This window comes from Emys orbicularis, chromosome 12, assembly GCF_028017835.1.
Source record: "Emys orbicularis isolate rEmyOrb1 chromosome 12, rEmyOrb1.hap1, whole genome shotgun sequence".
In the NCBI taxonomy this organism is placed as follows: Eukaryota; Metazoa; Chordata; order Testudines; family Emydidae; genus Emys; species Emys orbicularis.
The window spans coordinates 38,706,602-38,725,514 of record NC_088694.1 but is presented as its reverse complement, the minus strand read 5'-3'; the positions used below and the strand labels follow the sequence as shown (position 1 = coordinate 38,725,514).

Sequence of the window (18,913 nt, the reverse complement as noted above, 5' to 3'; positions counted from 1 at the left end):
CCTGTCTGGTTCGCTTCGTTTGACCCTTTGACCTCACTCCTGTCCCTGTTCTTTTGTTAGTTGTCCCCCGTAATTTTTTGGGTCTCCAGGTCCTGTGGACCCCCCCCCCTTAGGCTGGGGGGGGATCCTTTAGCAGTGGGTGGGCTTCGCGCGCCCACTTCCTGGATCCCAATAGGATCACTCTCCTGTAGCCATCTGGCCTGACCCTGTCACAGCCTGCACTCCAAGAAAACGGCACAGAAGGTCAGGTTCAGGGCACAGAGGGTCAGGTTCACCCCTCCTCCCTTCTGGATTCACCTAAACTAACCTAAGTTACTGCAAAGATCTACTAAATAACTATTCCTAGCAATAAGCAAAGTAATTGATAGACTATCCCAATAGCTGGCAGTGGCTTAGGCACCTGGTTTTTGTTAATATGTCCCTCTACAGTGGCAGCATTTCTGAATCCAAATATTTCCGTTTGGGGGCACTTGCCACAGGACTGAGAATCCCAGAAATTTTATTTCCCATTTCAAATTATTTATTTTCTGTTCCTTTGGGAGAGGCAGGAATGTCTCCAAAATGAGAATCCAACAGAGAAAAACGGACGAGCAACCCATTCAGCACACGCCAGGAACTATACGGGAACTACAAAGGCGATTGGAATAGCAATTAGCAAACTGTCCACCAGATGGCATCCCATCAGAAATACAGTAGAGCCTCAGAGTTAGAACACCTCAGCAATGGAGGTTGTTCATAACTCTGAACAAAATATTATTGTTGTTCTTTCAAAAGTTTACAATTGAATATTGACTTAATACAGCTTTGAAACTTTATTATGCAGAAGAAAAATGCTGCTTTTAACTACCTTAATTTAAATGAAACAAGCACAAAAACAGTTTCCTACCTTGTCAGATTTGTTTTTCAGCTTTCCCTTTATTTTTTAGTAGTTTTTAACACAGTACTGTATTGTAGTACTGTATTTTATTTGTATCTCCTACTGCCTGATTGCGTACTTTTGATTCCAAATGAAGTGTGTGGTTGACCGTCAGTCCATAACTCTGCTGTTCATTACATACAGAAGTACCTCAGAGTTAACATTTAGTTCAGGCAACAGTATTAGAGCAGAGCTTCCAGCTCCACTACTCAGGCAGCTGCTGTGCAATCCAGAGGGGGATCATACCTTGCCCTTGTCCAGCTCCCACTCACTGGGATGACCCAGCATTCACCCTTAGGTTTCTGGGATGAACTCATTGTTTGGGGGAAGGTCCTGCAGGCTAGCCCTGCTCCTGGAGCATGGGGATGAGATTCCTTAAAGACGTAATTCCCTGCATGGTATTTGTGACCATCTCTGCTCCAGGACTATTGCACACAGTGTCAATAAACAAGCTACACTAAGGAATTACCAGACTCCACAACCAGGGCCGGCTCTAGGTTTTTTGCCACCCCAAGCAAAAAAATTTTTGGCTGCACCCCACCCCAGCCCTGGGCTCTCTCTTCCCCCCTCCCACCCGCACCTCCTGCAACCCCAGCCCTGGGCTCTCTCTTCCCGCCCCCCACCCGCACCCCCTGCTGCCCCAGCCCTGGGCTCCCCCCCACCAGTGATGACTCTGCCCGCTCCCCCCTCACCTCCAGACGGTCCAGCGCTGGCAGGGTCGGGGTAAGCAGTGGGGCTCCCGGGCTGCGTCTCAGCCCTGGGTCCCTCCATCCAGGGCTCCCGCCTCCAGGACCGGCCGGGACCCGGGAGGGCAGAGCCAGGGGACCACCCCGGCAGAGGGCTGAGGAGACGGGGCAGGGTAGCCCCAGAGGCAGTGGAGCCCCAGAGAGTGGGACGCAGGCCCCGCACGACAGCGCCCCGCCCTCTATGGCCCCGCTGCTGCTCCTGCTTCTGGCCGCCCTGCCAGAGTCCCTGGGCGGCTTGGGCCGCTTCGCCCAGCCCCGGCTGCAGCGCTGGGGGGTGGCCGCCCTGCGGCACCTGCAGGCGGCTCCATGTGCCCCATGGGGTGTGCCCCATGGGGTGTCCCCCAGCCTGAGTGTCCCCCGCTCAAAGCCTGCCCGGCCCAGCCACAAGGTGTGGGCGCTGCTCCCCCGCGGCATGAACTGCAGCGGCCCCAGGGCACCCCCCACGCATGAGGCGCTGCTGCTGCCAGGGCCGGCTCTAGGCTTTTGCCGCCAGAAGCACACACACAAAAATGCCCAGAATGCTGCCCTTGAAAATGTGCTGCTCAAAGCACGTGCTTGGTTTGCTGGTGCCTAGAGCCGGCCCTGTCCACAACACTGGATTCTCCTCCCATGGCAAACCAATCTGCAAGGCCCTGATTTCTACTGCTTCTCAGCAGAAGGGAGACAATATTGGGAAATAAATAAATAAACATTAGCAGGCACTAATCACATCCAAGTTCTGTGGGATAAATCTTTCCATTGGGTTTGTGTGTGTGTGTCTGTGTGGGAATGAGAGTTAGAGAGAGAGATTTCCCGTCATGCAAATGTTTCATTTGCAAACTACAGATTACATTTACTTTACATTCAGTCTTCTTTGTGTTTGTTAAACTGCACAGCTTCGACCCCCAATCTGGTGCACCTGACTGATTTCAGCCATTATTATTCATGCACTTGTTCTATTGAAAGCAATGGGACAATTTACATGAGTGAAGGTTACTGAGCAGAGTCAGTCTCTGCAGGGCCATACACTCCATGGGTACTGTGTTATATTTCTGCCATGAACAGCAATGACCTCATAGAGCAGGGAGCAGAAAGGCGATTCCTCTGGCTGTGGGAGGTTGGTTGCATCAGGACAGTTGTTTGTACCGTCTGCACAGAAAACACAGCGCTAACTCCCCAGGCTCAGCCCCTTTGGAGGTGGACTCAAGGGAGATGCAGCCTGCCATGGAGAAGGATACAAGTATAAGGAGATGTCTGCACTTTGTAAACGGAGGGGGGAGAGCGTGTTCTAAGACAGGTCATGGCAGCAGTTCGTCCATTCAGGTAGGTGCAGGTCTATTTACTGAGAAGATCCAGCCTGAGTCCTGGCAGCCGACCCCTGAGACATCAGAACTCATCTCTTCAAGCTTCTCCTGTGGTTACAGGTGAGCTCCATCTTCCTGACGGCATTTCTATAGCACCTTCCAGACAGGGCATGCGTGTGCTTTGTGAATATTAGCGAGACAAGGTGAGTGAGGTGATATCTTTTCTTGGACCAACTTCTGGTGTTGAGAGAGACAAGCTTTCGAGCAAAATAGAGCTCTCCTTCAGCTCTATTACTTCACCCACCTTGCATCTCTAATATCCTAGGACCGAATTGGCGACAGTAAAACTGCATGCAACTTTTGAATTTTAGCACTTTTGGCTGCAGCTTCTCACAGCAGAGCCAGTTGGTGTTAACAACACCATTTAACAATGGGGAAATTGAGATACATGTGAAAGGTCCTCAGCTGGGGATCTGGCCCATTGACTCCAATGGAGCTATGGTCGATTGACTGGGATCTGGGACAGTGTGAGTCCCCTGATCACATTCAGCACATGCCAGATGCGCTCTGACTTCAGGGGCAGCATCTTTCTTCCTCAGTTCCCTTCTTGTTCCCGTATTATCAGACCTCAATCATTACGCAGTGCGAGAGTCACACCCCAGTTAGGGTTGCACATCAGCCTAGTTTTGCCCTTTCCTAAAATCCACCTGGAAGAGAGCTGTATGCTATTATTGCTTCATAGTCAACACAGGGAATGCGACTATGAAACAGAAAAGGCATTGCCAGTGCCTCATCATGTCACCACCATCAACATCATCATTACATGAAGACAGGAAGAACTGACTCCATTTAATAATTTATGACATAAACTGATCTCTTGTGGAGGTGAAAATAATTATTTCTTTTCTTGTAGGACACTAAAATTCTGATTTTACCAAGATCGATTATTAAATTAACTCCCATAAATTCTAACAGAAGATGGGTGCCTAAGGACACTAGATGGTATTGAAAATATCAGTCCAAGATTTGAGTTGATGTATTTATTGATTTTGACTCCTCCTAAGACATGGCATGATTCTGGCCATGGCCACCAGTGCAATGCTGCTTTGAAGTATCATTGTTAAACCCCAGTATGTCAGTAGACAGGATATGACAGCAGATCAAGAAGGGGTCTGACCAGTCACATCACTAATTGGGCTACCAGAGAAATGGGCTGTTGTTATCGTAATTATGGCTCTGGTACAACAGAGGGTGAGTCTGCAGGGACACCACAGTTCTGTTATTGGACTGAGACTCCTGGCACTTTGCTCTAAAATCTATATTTAGCCTTAACATTTCAGCAGGGGAGGAGTTTTTGAAAGTTCATGGAATGAATTCCTGACACTTGATTAACTTTCAGCTCTATGTTCTTCCAATTCACTGGCACGGCTTGTTTTCTGGTTCCTAAACTCAATCCATGGCAGACAGACACTGGGGAAACCAAACAGCCATCACAGAATTCATCCTCCTGGGATTCAGGGATCTCCCTGAGCTGCAAATTCTTCTTTTCCTGCTGTTTCTAGTGATCTACATGGCAACTGTGGCCGGAAACACCCTCATGGTTGTGCTAGTTGTGGCTGATCAGCACCTTCACACCCCCATGTACTTCTTCCTGGGGAACTTGTCCTGCTTAGAGATCTGCTACACCTCCACCATCCTGCCCAGGATACTGGCCAGTCTCCTGACTGGGGACAGAACTATCTCAGTAAGTGGCTGCATCACACAACTGTACTTCTTTGGTGTTCTGGTAGGTACGGAATGCTATCTGCTAGCAGTGGTGTCTTATGATCGGTATTCAGCAATATGTAAACCCCTGCACTATTCAGCTCTGATGAATGCCAGGTTTTGCCTCCAGTTGGCTGCTGGATCATGGTTCAATGGTTGTTTGGCTATTACTATTGTTATATTACTCATGTCACAGTTCATATTCTGTGGCCTGAATGAAATTGACCATTTGTATTGTGATCCCATCCCACTGATTAAACTTTCCTGTGGGGACACACGCCTGATCATGTTGTTGAATTTCATCCTATCCTGTGAATTCACCCTGCCTCCGTTCCTGTTAACCCTGACATCCTACGTGTGCATCATCACCACCATCCTGAGAATCCCTTCCACCACTGGGAGGCACAAAGCCTTTTCCACCTGCTCCTCCCACCTCATTGTGGTAACAATTTTCTATGGAACCCTAATGAGTGTCTCCATGCTACCGACACTCGATACACTGAGAGTGTTAAAGAAAGTGTTCTCTCTTTGCTACACGGTCCTGACTCCCCTGGTGAACCCCCTCATCTACAGCCTGAGAAATAGAGAGGTAAGGGAAGCCTTGAGCAAAGCACTCAGTCAATATGTGGCTTTCAAAAAAATATGCAGAGACTCCTAGATCGTTACTGAGGCCAAGGTTTTCAAAGCTGCCCGGGAGATTTAGGCAAAGAGCCCCCACTGATATCAAGTTGAAAACTCCCATTGAATATGTCAGGGCTGATGGGGAAAAGCAATGGAGACAATCTGCATGGAGTTACTGAGGCAGGGTGTTTATGGTTCCCTGCTGTGTCCATGTAACAAAGAGGAACGTGCGGTTGTGGAGAATTCTATCCCCCTCTCGCAGGGCCGGCTTTAGCAGGTACGGGGCCCCGCGCCCCAACTCCGCCCCGGCCCCACCCCGACTCCGCCCCCTCCCTGCCCCATTGGATCCCTCCCCAAATCCCTGCCCTGGCCCCGCCCCCTCATTGCCCTATTGGATCCCTCCCCAAATCTCCACCCTGGCCCCGCCTCTTCCCCTAGCACGCCTCATTCCTCCTCCTCCCCCCTCCCTCCCAGGCTTGTGCTGATCAGCTGTATGGCAGCGCAAGCGCTGGAGGGAGCGGGGAGAAGCAGGATGCGGCTTTTTTTTTTCCTCCCGCTCCGCCGGCAACCCCGGATGTTGCGGGGCCCTCTTAGGCACAGGGCCCCATTCCGGGGAATCAGCCGAATCGGCTTAAAGCCGGCCCTGCCCTCTTGTGTCCAGCAGTGCAGCACTGACACATACAAGATGCAGGTATTTTTCTGCGTGGTGTTGGCTTAACATTCACCTTATGTGAGGAGCATAATGCACAGAGCTGTCTTGTCATGTAAGGCACAAACTCCACTAAGTAAAAATGCAAATCCCTATGTATATTCCCTGTTGTTCATTGTTACTCTGTGTTCGACAATAACATGTGGTAATCAAATTCCAACAGCCTAATGCAAATAAAACAGTGTGGGTGATAGTATCAGAAGGTTTGTTGCTCTAAATCATTTCTTGTGCCCCCAAGGACAGACTGGAGGTCAGTGTTTTCCATCTAAGTGGAAGGGTCAGAGAGAGAGGTGCCATAACCATGGTCGCATCATGGAGTTTCTAACTGGGGGTGGAGGGAGACATAATTATCACCATTTTTTTATTCTCAGCACAAAATAAATGTGAGAGTAATAAAAATACCAAATCCTGGTGCAGCATGTCGGGATGTCAGCCTGGGACACCCGCCACCCCCAAAATGGTGCCTCTCATCCCCACCATACCCCCTTGCACACCAACCACCTGCACTGCACTCCCACCGCCTGGATTCAAACAGCCAGGTCCCAGCAGTGACCTCTGGGCACTTCACCAGGAACAGCTTCATAGCTCTTCTCTGGGCTAAGCCTGGCTGTGACCAGCTCTGGCAAAGCACCAGTCCCAGGCTCACCAGGCCCAGGGGTGAACAGAGGTTGGGCAACCAGAGACAAGCAGACTCAAAGCCGAGGTGAAGAGGAACAGTCCTGAGACAGCTGGGGTTTGCCAGGGGACCAGGAGAGGTGCACACGTAGAACTGAGGCTGGTCCTGGGCTTGGGCCTGTCCAACGGTCACTGAGGAGGGACTCAGCACATGGCACTGCAGGGCAGAAGCTGCTCGGCTGCTTGCAGCTGCATGGAGCAGTTCAAAGGGAGGGAACATATCACACTCCAGGGTGGAATCCAGACTAGTGAGAGCTTGTGTCACCCTGTCCTACAATCTGGGGTGCCTCACAATGCTTGGCTGCTGTGGGTCCCAGCCTGGGCCACTCACAACCATCCACCAGCATTCAGGTCACACCCCGAGTGTCTATGAATAGCCACGGCCCTGGTCCAGCAGCTCTGCCCCAGAAGCCTGTCTGCAAACACCAGACACATTCTGGCCTCCGTCAGCCCTGGTTAGCACTTGCAGGGTGACCCAATCACACTCCCAGCCCTGGATCTTCCTCCAAAACTTGTGTTCTGCTCTGACCAGCTCTCTCCAGGACAGTTCAGGTATTATAGGTCCGTTGGGTCTATAAGGGGTCAATGTACAGCAGTTTTCTATCTTCCTTGGAGTTACCAAACAGTTCTGTTTAAACACCACACTGGATTAGTTTATTTAACTACAAAGAGGTAGGTTTTAAGAGAGGACAAGTGTTTAAAGTCAATCATGTTTATAAGAGAAATGAAGATAAAACACTTTCTGGTAACTTAACAAACTAGACTTGGTTCAAGGTGACATTCTAACCAAATGTTTCCAGCAACAGAGTGGACCAAATTCTCAGCTCAGAACCCCTCCAAAGTCCAAAGGCTGGTTCCTTTGTCTTCTCAGGTGAAAGAGTCAGCGAGAGCAATAGAGATAAACAGAGTGGAAGAATCCCTGGTGTGTTTTAGGCCCTCCATTTTATAGTCCAGTCACCCTTTGAAGTGCAGTTTCTGAAGGGTTACCCCTAGATACATTTCCTTCCCACTGTGAGGACAGAGACATGGAGACTCATGGTGAAAGAAGTTCCCTCTTGTTTACTAAAATGCCATTCGATCTGTTATGGTCCCCCCTTCACTGCCAAACAACAGTCTGAGTCAGGTCAGTCTCAGCTAACCCTAATCCCGCCACCATCACTGACTGAGGCCTGAACAGGCAAGGCAGGGGGCTCGTTAGTCATTGTCAGACAGCCCCTCTCCATCTCCATCCCAGCTGCATTCCCTCGCTCTTATTTCTGCTCCATTTCCATCGAGTGGTCGGTTAAGTTCACAGCCCAGTTAGCGATGTAATTCCAGTGTCAGACATTAGGGGTGCCACGTGGGTACTTTTGCCTTCTTTGCATGTGTTCAAGCTCTTATTCAGGAGACATCCTGCCTCTCCCTAAGTAATTTATCTACTCCCTCCCACCCATGGCCATAGTACCTGGCTGACCCACAATCTATAATGTATTTATCCTTACAACGCCCCCCAGGAACTGGGGAACAGCTGCTGTTACCTCCTTTGTACAGCTGGGGAACTGGGACACAGAGATCTCCGTTCTGCAACAGGAAGTCTGTGATGGAGCAGGGACCGGAACAACTAGAAGTGAGCCAATAACTGTGTTTTGGTTTAGTGACAGTTCCAAAATGTGAAGGAAAAAACGGAGTCAGGTTGAAGTGAATTTGAACTTTTTTGGGAATTTGCAGCAAACCACAGAAAGCAACAGAAAGTACATTTGGGTTGAAAAAAACCATGTCATAGAATCATAGAATATCAGGGTTGGAAGGGACCTCAGGAGGTCATCTAGTCCAACCCCCTGCTCGAAGCAGGACCAATCCCCAACTAAATCATCCCAGCCAGGGCTTTGTCAAGCCTGACCTTAAAAACCTCTAAGGAAGGAGATTCCGCCACCTCCCTAGGTAACCTTCACCACCCTCCTAGTGAAATAGTTTTTCCTAATATCCAACCTAAACCTCCCCCACTGCAACGTGAGACCATTACTCCTTGTTCTGTCATCTGCTACCACTGAGAACAGTCTAGATCCATCCCCCTTGGCAGGGCCGGCTCTATGTTTTTTGCCGCCCCAAGCAAAAAAAATTTGGGCTGCCCCCCACCCCACACTGGGCTCTCTCTTCCACCCCCACCCGCACCCCCTGCTGCCCCAGCCCTGGGCTCTCTCTTCCCCCCACCCGCACCCCCTGCCGCCCCAGCCCTGGGCTCCCCCCCATCAGTGATGACTTTGCCCGCTCCCCCCTCACCTCCAGCCAGTCCAGCACTGGCAGGGTCGGGATAAGCAGCGGGGCTCCCGGGCCGCGCCTCAGCCCAGGGTCCCACCATCCAGGGCTCCCATCTCCAGGACCGTCCGGGACCCGGGAGGGTAGAGCCGGGGGACCGCCCCGGCAGGTGGCTGAAGAGCCAGGGCAGGGTAGCCCCAGAGGCAGCGGAGCCCCGGAGAGTGGGACGCAGGCCCCGCACGGCAGCGCCCCACCTCTATGGACCTGCTGCTGCTGCTGCTTCTGGCCGCCCTGCCAGAGTCCCTGGGCGGCTTGGGCCGCTTCGCCCAGCCACGGCTGCAGTGCTGGGGGGGCAGCTGTCCTGCGGCACCTGTAGGCGGCTCCGTGTGCCCCGTGGGGTGTCCCCCAGCCTGAGTGTCCCCCACTCAAAGCCTGCCCGGCCCAGCCACAAGGTGTGGGTGCTGCTCTCCCGCGGCGCAAACCGCAGCGGTTACAGGGCGCCCCCCACGCACGACGCGCTGCTGCTGCCAGGGCCGGCTCTAGGCATTTGCCGCCGGAAGCAAAAAAAAAAAAAAAGGCCAGAATGCTGCCCTTGAAAATGTGCTGCCCCAAGCACATGTTTGGTTTGCTTGTGCCTAGAGCCGGCCCTGCTCTTTGGAACCTCCTTTCAGGTAGTTGAAAGCAGCTATCAAATCCCCCCTCATTCTTCTCTTCTGCAGATTAACAATCCCAGTTCCCTCAGCCTCTCCTCATAAATCATGTGCTCCAGCCCCCTAATAATTTTTGTTGCTTTCTGCTGGACTCGTTCCAATTTTTCCACATCCTTCTTGTAGTGTGGGGCCCAAAACTGGACACAGTACTCCAGATGAGGCCTCACCAATGTTGAATAGAGGAGAATGATCACATCCTTCAATCTGCTGACAATGCCCCTACTTATACAGCCCAAAATGCCATTAGCCTTCTTGGCAACAAGGGCACACTGTTGACTCATATCCCAGCTTCTTGTCCATTGTAACCCCTAGGTCCTTTTCTGCAAAACTGCTGCCTAGACATTCGGTCCCTAGTCTGTAGCAGTGCATGGGATTCTTCCGTCCTAAGTGCAGGACTCTGCACTTGTCCTTGTTGAACCTCATCAGATTTATTTTGGCCCAATCCTCTAATTTCATAGAATAACAGGGTTAGAAGGAACCTCAGGAGGTCATCTAGTCCAACCCCCTGCTCAAAGCAGGACCAATCCTCAGACAGATTTTTGCCCCAGATCCCTAAATGGCCCCCTTAAGGATTGAACTCACAACCCTGGGTTTAGCAAGCTAATGCTCAAACCACTGAGCTATCCCATCCCTACCGTCCAGTGTATCTACTACTCCTCCCAGATTAGTGTCATCTGCAAATTTGCTGAGGGTGCAGTCCACACCATCCTCCAGCTCATTAATGAAGATATTGAACAAAACCGGCCCCAGGACCGACGCTGCCAATGAGACATGGAGCCATTGATCATTACCTGTTGAGCCTGACGATCTAGCAAGCTTTCTATCCACCTTATAGTCCATTCATCCAGCCCATACTTCTTTAACTTGCCGGCAAGAATATTGTGGGAGACCATATCAAAAGCTTTGCTAAAGTCAAGGAATAACACATCCACTGTTTTCCCCTCATGCACATAGCAAGTTATCTCGTCATAGAAGACAATTTCCAGGCTTTTTGAAAGGCTAGATTTGAAAGGCACTTTAGGTGCCCTACATTAAATGGACAGAAGAGAAAGAGGTGCTGCTTGACTTTATAACCTTTGGCCTAGTGATTAGGGTGCTCACCTGCAACTTGAGAGACCCAGTTGTAGATCCCAGGCCTAGAACAGGGATTTGAATGCAGACCTTTTCTCTCTTGGCCAGCAAGGTACAGGCTACTCTGCGTTGGTGTCTCTCAAACTCTCCCATTAAAGCTGTCCCACTTTGTGTCAATAATAAATATTTAGTGGTCCTGAGATTTGAACCTGGGTATCCAACATCTTGGGTGAGTGTCCTAACTACTAGGCTAAAAGTTGAAAGGGGGAGATGTGCTTCTCCCGCGTTCTCCAGCCATTTCATGAACAGCCCCCTAATGAATTAACTCTGCCTCCCCTCTAATGTTTTGGGCTGAAAGTCATAGGCTAATTGATGTCCAAGAGTTTTGGGTCAACCAAAACTGTATTTTTCGGCAAATAAACTATTTAAACAAAAAATTTCGCCCAATTCTAAGGCCAAATGCAAGAATAATGCCCTAAGTACTTTCTCCCGCCTTCATGGTTTCCATCTGTTTCACTTCTCTCTGTCCCTCATCTCCTCTCGCAGTGTTGCCCCCCCCACACACACACACTTTTGTCTTTCCTTTGAGGAAAATCCTTCCTAACTAAACACAAAACCAATGCAATAATCACACTTAAAACAAAAAATGCCTGCCTCTTTTGTCATAGTTAGAGACTGAGAATCTTCTTCCTCTGTGTTTGCTATATCTCGGGTTGGCAGAACTCATTTAAATTTTCTTTATCATTTCTATTGATAATCTCAATGTTTATTTTTAAGCAATTTTATTCTTTGTATTCATTTAAATGTTCACTGTGTTTGTGGGAGTTATGGAAAGGGGGTCAGAAAATTCTTTAACAACAGGAGCTCTTGAGATTCAAAAAGTTAAAGCTTTATAACCGTTAAAATACAAATTTTCAACATCACGTCAAACTATATCCTTATATCAAAGTTTAATAAATTCTCAAGCAGCGTGTTTCTTACATTGCCTATCTGCATATTTTTATTATGATGGAGGGAAATTTTTTTGTCCCTTTTGTGTCTGCCTTGAAATCCAAGTTTACCAACATTTACCAATAAAAATCTAATCCTTCCATGCCTAGTTATAGCCCTGTCCACACCCCGCGTTTGTCGTGTCTGCTTAGATTGGATGCTCTCTGAGACTGTCTCTCACTCTGGATTTAGACATGGCAGAGCACAATGGGGACAGGTTCCTGGATGGTCCTATTACGGCACGGCCATAATAGAAAAAAATAATTAAAACAACGATGTTGCTTTGTCAATATTCATAAAACTGCATTCAAGAGGGCATTTTTCAGAATTACTGCTGCTCCCTACTGCCCATTATACAGTATACCCGCCCCTTCCCCACCCCCATCCCCTGCTTCCCCCTCGTGCCCATTATACAGTATATCTGCCCGTTCCCCACCTTCTACTGCCCCTAGTGCCCATTATACAGTATAGCTAATCTTTTCCATCCCTCACCCTCTACCAGGGTAGCCATTATACAACACAGCATCCGTCATGAGTTGCCTCGTTCACCATCCAATAGTTCTTACAGTGAATAAATGACTGTTTCTCAACCTCACCATCTGCTTGTGGGGTCAGTATTTTGTGTCCAGTACGTAGGAGGTTAAGCAATGAGAATGGGCAGGCTGTGCCCTCTCCAGGTCAGAAGGATGATGCAGTGATAGGACACTGGACCATGATGTAGGACTCCTAGATTCCATTCCCTGCTCAGCCACAGACCTTCTGTGTGGGTCTGGGTGTGTGACATAATCTGCCTTGTGCAATATGGGGATATTCCTCCCCTACCTTCTGCCAGTAATTGTGAGGTGTCCTGTCATTTTATTTTTGTGATTCAATTTTTTTTCTGAGGGAAACAACCAATAAACATTGTGACACCTGTCCGTGGTAACCAGTACCACACATTTCATAGGATAGGGAATAGAATTATGCCATTATGCAACTTGACCTCTTCTCAAAGACGCAAGAGGAGAGAATACAAAATCAGACAAACATTGCACATGTGAGGGTGGGAGTAACAATACTAAAAAAGACACACAAATTGGCAATAGGAGAAGGTGGGGAAAACGGGGGATAAGTGCAAAGGAAAAAGCATAGGTCAGGTGGAATATTTCTACACTACGGGATTAATCCGAATTTACAGAATTCAAATTTTGGAAACAGATTGTATAAAGTCGAATATATGCGGACACACTAAGCACATTAATTCAGCAGTGTGCGTCCATGTACCGGGGCTAGCGTCGATTTCCGGAGCGTTGCACTGTGGGTAGCTATCCCATAGCTATCCCATAGTTCCCGCAGTCTCCTCCGCCCATTGGAATTCTGGGTTGAGATCCCAATGCCTGATGGGGCGAAAAACATTGTCGCAGATGGTTCTGGGTACATCCTCCCCCTCTCTGCAGGAAAGCAATGGCAGACAACCGTTTTGCGCCTTTTTCCTGGGTGAACAGTGCAGACGCCATACCACAGCAAGCATGGAGCCCACTCAGCTCAAGACAGCAGTCATGAACATTGTAAACACCTCGCGCGTTATCGTGCAGTTTATGCTGAACCAGAACCTGCAAAACCAGGCGGCGAGGAGTACGCTACGGCAGCGCGGCAGCGAGAGTGATGAGGACATGGACATGGAATTCTATCAAACCGCGGGCCCCGGCGCTTTGGAGATCATGCTGTTAATGGGGCAGGTTATAGCCATGGAACGCCGATTCTGGGCCCGGGAAACAAGCACAGACTGGTGGGACCGCGTAGTGTTGCAGGTGTGGGACGATTCCCAGTGGCTGCGAAACTTTCGCATGCGTAAGGGCACTTTCATGGAACTTTGTGACTTGCTTTCCCCTGCCCTGAAGCGCCAGAATACCAAGATGAGAGCAGCCCTCAAAGTTGAGAAGCGAGTGGCGATAGCCCTGTGGAAGCTTGCAACGCCAGACAGCTACCGGTCAGTCAGGAATCAATTTGGAGTGGGCAAATCTACTGTGGGGGCTGCTGTGATGCAAGTAGCCAAAGCAATCACTGAGCTGCTGCTACGAAAGGTAGTGACTCTGGGAAATGTGCAGGTCATAGTGGATGGCTTTGCTGCAATGGGATTCCCTAACTGTGGTGGGGCGATAGATGGAACCCATATCCCTATCTTGGCACCGGAGCACCAGGGTACCCAGTACATAAACTGCAAGTGGTACTTTTCAATGGTGCTGCAAGCACTGGTGGATCACAAGGGACGTTTCACCAACATCAACGTGTGCTGGCCAGGAAGGGTTCATGACATTCGTGTCTTCAGGAACACTACTCTGTTTAAACGGCTGCAGCAAGGGACTTACTTCCCGGACCAGAAAATAACCGTTGGGGATGTTGAAATGCCTATAGTTATCCTTTGGGACCCAGCCTACCCCTTAATGCCATGGCTCATGAAGCCATACACAGGCAGCCTGGACAGTAGTCAGGAGCTGTTCAACTACAGGCTGAGCAAGTGCAGAATGGTAATAGAATGTGCATTTGGATGTTTAAAAGGTCGCTGGTGCTCGTTACTGACTCGCTCAGACCTCAGCCAAACCAATATCCCCATTGTTATTGCTGCTTGCTGTGTGCTCCACAATCTCTGTGAAAGTAAGGGGGAGACCTTTATGGCGGGGTGGGAGGCTGAGGCAAATCGCCTGGCTGCTGATTATGCGCAGCCAGACACCAGGGCGATTAGAAGATCACACCAGGAAGCACTGCGCATCAGAGAAGCTTTGAAAACCAGTTTCATGACTGGCCAGGCTACAGTGTGAAAGTTCTGTTTGTTGAAAACCTGCCCCCTTGATTGACTCATTCCCTGTGAGCAAACCACCCTCCCCCCTTCAATCACAGCTTGCTTTCAAAGGAGATAAAGTCACTATCATTTAAAAATCATGTATTCTTTATTAATTGATTATAAACATAGGGAGAGAACTGACAAGGTAGCCCGGGTGGGGTTTGGGAGGAGGCTAGGAGGGAAGGAAAAGGCCACTAAAAAAATTCAATATAATGACAGCCTTTTGGTTGGGCTGTCCAGTGGGGTGGACTGGGAGGGTGCACGGAGCCTCCCCCCCCCCCCCCGCGTTCTTACACGTCTGGGTGAGGAGGCTATGGAACATGGTGAGAGGGGAGGGAGGTTATACAGCGGCTGCAGCGGCACTCTGTGCTCCTGCTGCCGTTCCTGAAGCTCCACCAGATGCCGGAGCATGTCCGTTTGATCACGCAGCAGCCCCAGCGTTGCAGCCTGCCACCTCTCATCTCGAGCGTCCCTCATGACCTCACGTTCACTGGCATCTTTCCTGTACTTTGATACCATGTCCTTCCACTCATTCAAATGAGCTCTTTCATTGCGGGTGAATTCCATGATTTCCGAAAACATCTCGTCTCGCGTCCTCTTTTTCTGCCACCTTATCTGAGATAGCCTTCGGGACGGAGGAGGGAGGCTTAAAAAATTTGCAGCTGCTGTAGGGAGGGAAAAAAGGAGAGAAGTTTTTAAAAAGATACATTTTACAGAACCATGCTTATACTCTTTCACGGTGAACAACACTATTCACATTACACAGCACACATGATTTCAGTGCAAGGTCGCATTTTGCATCTTTTAATATTGAGTGCCTGTGGCTTTGGTGTTAGAGATCACAGACACAGGTCCGGGCAACAGACTTCGGCTTGCATGCGGCCATGGTAAGCCATTGTCTTTCGGCTTCTGCGCCCTCCTTTCCCACATACCAAGCAAAGCCCGTTGAGTGCTGCGGTTTTCCTGTTTACCTTCAGCAGCAGAAAACAAACTAACCCTCCGCCCACCATCCAATTCTCTGGGATGATCGCTTTATCCCTCCCCCCACCGCATGGCTGGTATCAGGGAAGATCCCTGCAGAAACCAAACTAATCCCCCCCCTCCGCCATGAATTATCTGGGATGATCGCTTTACCCCTCCCCCCACCGCGTGGCTGGTATCAGGGAAGATGCTTGCTAGCCAAACGTGAAAAGCTCAGCGCCAATTCCCCCCCACCCCGCACTTGGCTAACTGCAGGGAAGGATTTCTTTTCAGCCACAGGCAAACAGCCCAGTAGGAAGGGCCACCTCTGTCCCCTTAATTAAATTCCCGTATTTCAACCAGGTTATCATGAGCGATATCACTCTCATGAGGATTACACAGCGAGATAAAGAACGGATGTTGCTTGAATGCCAGGAAACACCGGGACCATATGCTGCCAGGCTTTGTCATGCAATGATACCAGATTACTTGCTACTAGCATGGCGTGGTCAAGTGTCCTACCATGGAGGACGGAATAAGGCTGCACTGCCCAGAAACCTTCTGCAAAGGCTTTTGGAGTACCTCCAGGAGAGCTTCATGGAGATGTCCCTGGAGGATTTCTGCTCCATCCCCAGACACGTTAACAGACTTTTCCAGTAGCTGTACTGGCCGCGAATGCATCCCAAGTCCTCCGGGCAAAGTAATCATTAAAAAACGCTTGCTTTTAAACCATGTTTTATATTTTAAAAGGTAAACTCACCTGAGGTCCCTTCCATGGGGTCATGGTCTTGGATACTGCCTTGGGAGGGTTGGGAGGTGTGACAAAGTTCCTCCTCTATCTTGGTGGGTCCTGCGCTTATTGGCGGATTTTCTTGCCTCAGAGATTCACCATGTGGGTTGGGGAACAGCCCAGAGACCTTCCCCTCTGGAAGAACCCACAGTCCAGGTCAAATTGGGAGGTTTGGGGGGAACCCGGGCCCGCCCTCTACTCCGGGTTCCAGCCCAGGGCCTTGTGGACTGCAGCTGTCTATAGTGCCTCCTGTAACAGCTGCATGACAGCTACAACTCCCTGGGCTACTTCCCCATGGCCTCCTCCAAACACCTTCCTTAGTCTCACCACAGGACCTTCCTCCTGGTGTCTGATAATGCTTGTGCTCCTCAGTCCTCCAACAGCACACCCTCTCACTCTCAGCTCCTTGCGCCTCTTGCTCCCAGCTCCTCACACTCTCACCACAAACTGAAGTGAGCTCCTTTTAAAACCCAGGTGCCGTGATTAGCCTGCCTTAATTGATTCTAGCAGCTTCTTCTTAATTGGCTCCAGGTGTCCTAATTAGCCTGCCTGCCTTAACTGGTTCTAGCAGGTTCCTGATTACTCTAGTGCAGCCCCTGCTCTGGTCACTCAGGGAACAGAAAACTACTCATCCAGTGACCAGTATATTTGCCCTCTACCAGACTCCTGTACCCCACTGGTCTGGGTCTGTCACAGAGGGTACTTCACTCAGGCTGAGATAAAGATCCTGGCTGTTGGGGAGAACGGAGTGCTGTGTGCTCTCCGCAAGCTCGTCCTCCTTCTCCTCCTCCTCTTCCCCGTCCGCTGAGATTACCCCCTCCTCGGAATCCATGGGCAGAGGTGGGGTAGTGGTGGCGGCCCCCCCTAGAATTGCATGCAGCTCAGTGTAGAAGCGGCATGTCTGCGGCTCTGACCCGGAGCGACCGTTTGCCTCCTTTGTTTTTTGATAGGCTTGTCTGAGCTCCTTAACTTTCACGTGGCACTGATCTGAGTCCCTATTGTGGCCTCTCTCCATCATCTTGTCTGAGCTCCTTAACTTTCACGTGGCACTGATCTGAGTCCCTATTGAGGCCTCTCTCCATCATGCCCTTGGAGATTTTTTCAAAAGTTTTGGCATTTCGTCTTTTTGAACATAGTTCTGCTAGCACTGAATCCTCTCCCCATATAGCAATCAGATCCAGTACCTCCCGTACGGTCCATGCTGGTGCTCTTTTTCGATTATCGGACTGCATGGTTACCTGTGCTAATGAGCTCTGCGTGGTCACCTGTGCTCTCCACGCTGGGCAAACAAGAAATGAAATTCAAAAGTTTGCGGGGCTTTTCCTTTCTACCTGGCCAGTGCATCCAAGTTCAGATTGCTGTCCAGAGCGGTCACAATGGTGCACTGTGGGATAGCTCCCGGAGGTCAATACCGTCGAATTGCGGCCACACTAACCCTAATTCGAAATGGCAATATCGATTTCGGCGCTACTCCCCTCGTCGGGGAGGAGTACAGAAATTGATTTTAAGAGCCCTTTATTTCGAAATAAATGGCTTCGTTGTGTGGACAGATGCAGGGTTAATTCGATTTAATGCTGCTAAATTTGAATTAAACTCATAGTGTAGACCAGGCCGAAGTCTGGCATTATTTCATCATTCTTTATACCAATGTTTCAAAAAACAGGGTCCAAATTTCTTCAAATTCACATAGCTGCTATCTGTGTCAACAAGCGATTCTTTCTTGAGGTATCCCATTATTAATGACTGTGGATTGTTCAGTTAGTATTCTCGTGAGCACCTGGTAATGTAGCTAGATAGGGTGACATGAACTGACCATTTCCCAACATTGAAAATACAACAGGCTATGAAAATTCTGTGCACTCTGAAAAATCTTGCTGTCTCAAGTGGGGCTACCCAATCACAGAGACACCCAAAAATAAATGTATGCTTTCAAATATTTTGTCATTCAGATGGATTTTCAATGGGGTAACTAAGTCGCATTGAAAGCTGAACACCTAATCCTCTAGAATCCTTTGAAAATCTGAGTGTAAATAGTTCTTTTCTATTATATTCTTATATGGGCTTAGAGTATGGAGGGGGCAGGCAAAAAAGTGCTTAAAAACACTCTCAAAGTCGGCATGGAGAAGTGCAATGTTGACATAAACCCAAGGGAAACCCAACCCCTTGATCAACCAAAATAGAAAAGGATTTTGTGGTAAGGGTGCCAGTATTTTGATATCCAATGGAGACAACAGGAAACAGAGAACCAGAAAACAAGGAAAGAATGTGCTGCAGCCCGATTTAACAATCCAGATCCACCCCTTCCAATGGGAAATGTCTCCCCCAACTCTGACAAGCTCTGTTAATCCTGGATAGGCCTCATTAGTCACCGGCAGGTCCACCATCAATAACCGGCTATCATTTTATAGGAAAACAATCATCCTCAAAGTCCCAGGGATTGATGACGACGGTGTATGGAATTACCTAACTCAAAACATGTATTATAAAATAAAGATCCTGGCATTGACTGATCTTACCATTTCAGATCATTGCAGGTCCTGAAATATGACAGTAGCACATTCCCAAAGACCTAGCCAGCACTAGGGACCACACAGGATCTATCTCAATAAAACAATGAATCAG

The 18,913-nt window shown here is 49.3% G+C and overlaps 1 protein-coding gene across 1 annotated transcript; it reads left to right on the top strand.

The window, feature by feature from the left end:
* Positions 1-4,401: 4,401 nt before the first annotated feature.
* Positions 4,402-5,367, top strand: LOC135886143 (olfactory receptor 11A1-like). Its single transcript, XM_065414013.1, has one exon. The coding sequence runs from the start codon at positions 4,402-4,404 to the stop codon at positions 5,365-5,367; it is 966 nt and encodes a 321-aa protein (XP_065270085.1).
* Positions 5,368-18,913: the final 13,546 nt, after the last annotated feature.

Coding starts and splice junctions, on each gene's coding strand:
- LOC135886143 (XM_065414013.1), top strand. CDS start 4,402: ATGGCAGACAGACACTGGGGAAACCAAACAGCCATCACAGAATTCATC.